At 31.1% G+C, this 6,976-nt stretch overlaps 1 protein-coding gene and 1 pseudogene across 1 annotated transcript; both read left to right on the top strand.

The window, feature by feature from the left end:
* The first annotated feature begins 230 nt into the window (after positions 1-230).
* LOC110610579 (membrane protein PM19L) lies at positions 231-1,351 on the top strand. Its single transcript, XM_021750558.2, has 3 exons — positions 231-596; positions 672-849; positions 941-1,351. Exons 1-3 carry the CDS (start codon positions 470-472, stop codon positions 1,170-1,172), a joined length of 537 nt encoding a protein of 178 aa, XP_021606250.1. The 5' UTR covers positions 231-469; the 3' UTR covers positions 1,173-1,351.
* Positions 1,352-5,804: 4,453 nt separating this feature from the next.
* LOC110612318 lies at positions 5,805-6,883 on the top strand (annotated as a pseudogene).
* The last annotated feature ends 93 nt before the right edge of the window (positions 6,884-6,976 follow it).

Genomic DNA, 6,976 nt, shown 5'->3' with positions numbered 1-6,976 from the left:
GCGATTTCTTGATTCAGAGGATTTCGAGGTGGAACATATCTCAAATGCAGCCAGAAGCTGATAAGCAGGGGAAGCATACTTTTCCATTTTTGGGTCAAATAGGGTCCTGGTACTTGGATTTGGATGTTTAGCTTCTGAACAGGACATCAAAGATGGACATGCACCGTTTGGACATGGATTGGGAGATTCCAAAGAGAGAAGGCTTCATATGAGACGTAAGTTGGAAGTCGACAACTGTCCTACCACCTGTAATCCAAACCAAGCATGCAGGTCGTTGTCTGTTTACACGTATGCTCAGAGTTTGCACACCCACAATATTTTAAGCTTCCTCTTTCTGCTTTCATGTCTATTGCCAGAGCTTAGCCATTGGAGTCCACAAGTACTGAAATTGCAATCTGAGGGAGAATTTCTTCTGGGTTTTGGAGTTTTTGAGTTGAAGAGTTAAAGGGCAAAAAGAAAAGAGAAGGACATGGCAACTGTAGGCAGGAACCTAGCAGCTCCACTGCTGTTTCTTAACTTGATCATGTATGCTATTACGTTAGGCTTTGCTAGTTGGTGTCTTAATAGGTATATCAACGGCCAAACCTACCATCCGAGTACGTTCTCTCTCGGACTAATTTCCTTCTGCTATATATTTTTTTACCTAGATTAATAACGCCAAAATTTTATAGGTTTTGGTGGTAATGGAGCAACATCTTTCTTCCTCACCTTTGCCATATTAGCTTCTGTTGTTGGCATAGTATCAAAGTTCGCAGGTGGCACCCACATCAGAGCTTGGAGGAATGAAAGTCTAGGTGCTGCTGGTGCAACTTCATTGATGGCCTGGGCCGTCACTGTCCTAGCTTTTGGGTACAGATCCACAAATCCCTACCTCTCACTGTCATTAACTTCGTAAATGGAGAATATGCCAATTTGTTTGATTGTTTGGATTATTTTTCAGGTTGGCGTGTAAGCAAATAAACCTAGGAGGGCACAGAGGTTGGAGACTAAGGGTGGTGGAAGCATTTATAATAATCTTGACATTCACCCAACTCTTGTATCTACTGTTGCTTCATGCTGGATTGTTTAGCAGCAGGTATGGCCCTGGCTACCGGGACCGTGATTACGGTGTGACCACCGCTGGAGAACCGGTGCACAAGGGTGGTGTTACGGCAGCTGAGCCTAGAGTTTGAAGTGTTTGAAACACGTTATAGGTACCCGTATAAATACTTGATATAAACGTTTTCAGCCCTTTGTTTGGGACTATTAGACTTGTATTTGGAATTTTTTTTTTTTTTTGGGATTTTTAGGTACAAAGTTGTGTTCAACATATTGTAAATATGTGTCTGTCGGCTTATTGTTTACTTGAATGTTTAATGTATATCCATATATCACGGAGATTGTTTTTTTCCCGATTTGAATCGGAGAATTGATCATAATTAAACCATGTCGAAATCATAGTTTTTTTGGATTGTTTTTCTGAGATTTATAATTTAATTTTTGAATATTGTCATTAAATTTTTTCGTCAACGAAATAGTCTTTCCGTGTTTTTGCCATCAAGATTTTATTTTATTTATTTTCGTTAAAATTAAATAAAGTTTTTCTTTTTCATTAAAAAAAAATTTTTAAATTTAATTTTACCTTCAAATAAAATTTTTTATTTACGTTTTAAGTATTATTATTATTAATAAGTTAGTACTTATATTTTTAATATTTTTATTTTTTTTCGTATCTATTAAAACGTTCTTATCATTTCTTTTCGTCAACGCAATAGTCATTTCTCATCGTTTCTTTTCTTTCCGTCAATGAAATCATCCTTTTTTATATTTTTAGAAATTTATTAAAATGTTTTTATTATTTTTTTTTCAACAAAATAGTCTTTATCTTTTCTCAAATTTATTAAAACGTCCTTATCATTTCTTTTTATCAACGAAATAATATTTATCTTTTTTTTCTTCCTCCTTCTCTTTCTCTTCTTCCTTCGAAAAAAAAAAAAAAGAAGAAGAAGAAAAAGAAGAAGGGAAAGAAGAAGAGAAAGAAAAAAAAAAGAAAAAGAAGAAAAAGAGAGAAGAAAAAAAAGAAAAAACGAAGAAGAAGAAGAAGAACAAAAAGAAGGAGAAAAAGGAAAAGAAGGAGAAGAAGAAGAAAGAAGAAAAAGAAGAATATAAAACAGAAAGAGAAAAAAAAGAAGAAAAAGGAGGAGAAGGAAAAGAAAAAAAAGTAGAAGAACAAGAATAAGTAGAAGCAGAAGCAGTGGAAAGAATTGATGAAGAAGAAAAAGGAGGCGGAAGAAGACAAAAATAATAGAGGGTAATTTAATTTTTTATTATATTTTTAACGGTAAAAATAGATGAAATGACTATTTTATTGACGGAAAAAAAAGATAAAAATATTTTAATATGTTTTTATAAATATAGAGACCGACTTATTAATAATGATAATATTAGAGACTAAATCATAAATTTTTCTTGTGTTTTTTTAATAAACCTTGTTCTCTGGAATCTTCTATCTCGAAGGGAGAGCGGATTGTGTTTAGCGGTCTTTGATCGCGTTGGCCCAGCTCTAAGTAGTTGGGTTTTGGGGCGGAATGTATTTTGATATTAACAATATTGATAAATTTGGAATAAATAAAATAAATATGAGTATTTACTGAAGAATAATTATGATTTTTTAAAAATATTTTATGAACATTAATAATTCTAATTTAATTATATTGCCAGTTATTTTATGTTTTTTGATAGGAGTTGTTATTGATCTTAATGTTATGCAATGATATTTTTAAAAAATAAAATGATATTTTGTAAGGAATCAAGAATTTTGATAAAGAATTGGAATTCAAATCTAGTATCATTGTTATTTTCCTTTTTACAGTTGACATGCACTTGGAAATTCATTTCTTTTAAAATTAAATGTTTAAATTATAAATAAGTTTTAAGAAAATGATTCAAATATTTTTTTAATTGAATTTTTTTTATTTTAAATAAAATTATTTTAAAATAAATAAATTAAATTGAAGGGTACAATGTTGGTGCAAATATATTGATGTTATTTAATGATAGTTTGTATAAATCATATTTGTTATTTTTGATAAATAACAAGATGATTACAAATACAATATTTACTATTATTTGAATAATTAAAAATAAAAATATGTATTATAATTTTTTCAACTTAAATTCAATATTTTTTTATTGAAGTGAAATGTTTTCGTCTCTCTTTCCGTATATATTCATTAATTAATTTTTAGTGAGAAGTATATTTTTTTTTCATCATGCAATAAATTTGCATATTAAAAATATTTTAAATTTAAAAAATAAATTAAAAAATCTAATAAAAGAATGAATTGAAATTAAAAAAAGGCTATGCAGCATATTATAATCCAGCTAACAAATTAATTAAATGGCAAGTGCTTAACCAAAGGATAGGATGATAAGAAATATTAATTAATTAATCAATTAATTATATTCTTGAGAGAGTTTATCTAGTGTGAGCCAACATTGTACAAAGTAAATGGAAACACTAGGGATTGGTGGATAACGAGTTGGGTTTATCCGTTCAAAATTATGAAACGAAAAAAAAATATTTTTAATAAATGGAGAGGTGAAGCTAGGGAATTTAATTATTGATGTAATAATTAATTTTTTTAATTTATTATTGAACTAATATCTAATAGATACACTTTAATTATGGATGCCTACCTAAAAGTACATAAATTAATCTCTCTTTCTATTTGTTGGTGTGAATGATATTATTCTAATAATAAAATCTAACTAAAATTATTGTATTTCTATATTGGTTAGCTGCTTTTTATGACCAAAATTACATTAATTTTTTGTATTTATAATAATATAATACAATATTTTTATAAAATGAATGAATCGCAATATTTTAAAATAAAATAATGTAAAAGTATGATTTTTTTAAAAAAAAATTCACTTTTTTAATAATTAATTTTCTTTCCTTTTTACCTTCCTTGATAGATACAGTCAACCCCATAGAAGTTTCTTCAAACAAAAAAAAAACAGTTTTTAAAGATTTTCATAACTTAGATTTTTTTATAAAAAAAAATTCATTGATTTTTTGGATAAACATACAATGGCAAAAGTTTAGAGAATATGCAAAATTAAAGATACGAAGATAGAACTAGGCAACTTGCATTGATCAACTGGTGTCGTGTATCATGCTTGCTGTAAAGTTCAATACAGAGATATGGTTAATTAGTCTAACTAAGATACTAATTCTGGTATTTATTATTATATTTTTTTATTAAATTTTATTAATCCTGGTATATATGCAATTTTAAATTATTTTTTAATAAAATTGAATATATACTTACTAATTAGAGTTCTCTTATTAAATTATTTACTTGTAATTGATTTCATTAAAAAATATTATGCATGCCACAGCTGTAGTTAGCCGTAATCCTCCACATAATCAACTTGCTAGTGAAATTCTGACTCAGCTATTCCTTAATTACACTAATAATAAGGCTGTTTAAAATCGAATCTCAAATTTGATACCCAATATTCTACGATATTGTAAAATATACTTTATAATTTAATTTTCCCCAGAATCAGATTTGATCTGATTATTATTATTATTTTTTTAAGATCTTGCTTAAAATTTTCTTTTATTGATATAATAAAAATATTCATAAATTAAAATTAAAATATTTTAAAAAATTATAAACCAAGTTAATTTTGAATCGGCCTTGTTATGAGGGAAAAAGAGTTAACACATGGACAAAGTCACAACATTCTCTTCCAATAAAGTAGAAAACAAAAAGGAAATTAGTTATTAAATGCCCAATGCTTTATCCTAATCTACTTTGAAAAGACACCCAAAAAAAATTTTTAATAAATAAAAATTAAAAAATCTTAATCTAAGTGCCCCCATAATTAGCTGTTAAACTACCAGTTTAAGCAGGACAAGTAAGCTTTTAAACAAGGCTTAACCAGGCCAATTACTACAAGTAACACAAAAATCTTTTCTTTTTTTAAAGAAAAAAAAATTCCATAGTAAATTAATTAGAAGAGCTTTCATAGACTGATAGGATGACATTGGAGCTGACAGTCTTTTCATACATCTGCATAAGCTTAGCCCGTTGGTTCGAGTCAAAATTTAGTGGTGCAGCAAAGCAACCTGACCCTTCAGCTCAAAGCTCTTGTTAAAACATGGAAAATGCATACCCCGGTTCTCATTAACACACTTTTCCAAACTCAAAACCATGAACCTCCACCTGTCACCAATGTGACGAACGAAATCCACCAGTAGCACCAATTTTTTAATCCCCCCAAAATGGCATCCAACAAAACTTATTTAATTAGGGTTTATAAGAGACTACATGATCAATCTCCTTAAGAAGAAAGCAAAGCAGAACACCTGTTAACAACCCATTGGAACACTAGTAATTTTCAGGTTAAAAAATTCTACCACTCACTTCAATTTTCATTTTTTAATCTCCTAAATCTTGGATTACTTTCTGGGGCTATTAGATTTTGATGTCCAGATGCATAAACCCTAGAACATACGTGGCAAAAAGCCATGAGATTAATCTTTCTCTTTTGTCTGTCTCTAGAGTCCCAGTCTCATTAGAACATGCCACCCAATGCATTGACAATTTTTGAGATTTCCCAAATGCCCTTGTGTGTCACATGTTGTGGCATTCATTATGTAATCACAGCCGCTTGATTACCCAGAAATTAGAGGACACAAAGGTCAATATGGGAAATGATGATGGCATCTCATGAGAAGATGATTTGATAGTGACACTAGATTAAGTGAAGGGCTTTAGTGCAGATATAAATATGCAATAAGCAATGACCCAAATGGCATAGAATTTGGAAGACAAAACTCTCAGTACTATACAAAACCTTGAGGTTTTTTGTGCCTTCATATTTTTACATGTCTTTGGGAGTTATGGCAGGGCAACTGACTTGGGGTGGCTTCATTGAAGAAGGTTGGAGGAAGGGTCCTTGGACTGCTGAAGAAGACAGGTTGCTTATTGAACATGTGAGATTGCATGGTGAAGGAAGATGGAACTCTGTGGCCAGGCTTGCAGGTGTTTAGCTCAGTTTTGTTTGACAATTTCTACTTCTTCTAGTGCCTGCTGGTGCATCGATTGCCATTTATGGTTGTTTTTTTCCACTATTTTTGCTTACAGGATTGAAAAGGAATGGAAAGAGCTGCAGACTGAGGTGGGTGAATTACTTGAGTCCAGATTTGAAGAGAGGGCAGATAACTCCACATGAAGAGAGCATTATTCTTGAGCTGCATGCTAGGTGGGGAAACAGGTAACTTTTTGAAATTAAATTTAGTTTTATGAGTTTTCTTCTGAATCTTCAAAACAAAAAGCTTGACTGCTGAATTGTAAAAAATTCAGGTGGTCCACAATTGCAAGAAGCTTGCCTGGAAGAACAGACAATGAAATAAAAAACTACTGGAGGACCCATTTCAAGAAAAAGGCGAAACTCTCTCCAGAAAACTCTGAGAAAGCAAAAACTCGTCTCCTGAAACGGCAACTATTTCAGCAGCAGCAGCAGCAACAGCAGCTTCAACAACAGCAACAGCAGCAGCAGATGCAACTAAACCAGTTGGACATGAAAAAGATCATGTCTTTGCTTGATGAAAATGAAACCAAAGTGCCATATATGAATCAAACAAGGCAAGATATGACAACTACATATCCCAACACTACAGAGGAGCATGGATTATTATATAACTTGTTGAATGCAAATGCTTCAGTTCCTGAGGCCAGCAACGAGGAATTTCTGTGGGATGGATTGTGGAACTTGGATGATTTCCACGGCAATTTTGGTGTGGCATGTGCATCTACCAAGCTAGCATTCACAATTTAGTAGCACCCTTCTGTTAACTAAAACTTTTCAGGATTTTCCTGGTTTAGAAAAAAAATGTAGGAGTGCTGAAATGAGAAAGCTCTTAACCTGGAGCTTTAGATTGATGCTCGAAGTGTGAAATTTTGGTTGATTAAAAAAA

This window comes from Manihot esculenta, chromosome 3 (assembly GCF_001659605.2).
Source record: "Manihot esculenta cultivar AM560-2 chromosome 3, M.esculenta_v8, whole genome shotgun sequence".
Taxonomy (NCBI): domain Eukaryota; kingdom Viridiplantae; phylum Streptophyta; class Magnoliopsida; order Malpighiales; family Euphorbiaceae; genus Manihot; species Manihot esculenta.
The sequence above is the reverse complement of the archived record's forward strand: the minus strand, read 5'-3'. Positions and strand labels throughout refer to the sequence as shown.

What these genes read in the sequence shown, in the direction of transcription:
- LOC110610579 (XM_021750558.2), top strand. Translation starts at nt 470, where the DNA reads ATGGCAACTGTAGGCAGGAACCTAGCAGCTCCACTGCTGTTTCTTAAC. An exon ending in CGGCCAAACCTACCATCCGA is followed by an intron (nt 597 to 671) that starts GTACGTTCTCTC and finishes AAAATTTTATAG; the next exon opens with GTTTTGGTGGTAATGGAGCA. An exon ending in GTCACTGTCCTAGCTTTTGG is followed by an intron (nt 850 to 940) that starts GTACAGATCCAC and finishes ATTATTTTTCAG; the next exon opens with GTTGGCGTGTAAGCAAATAA.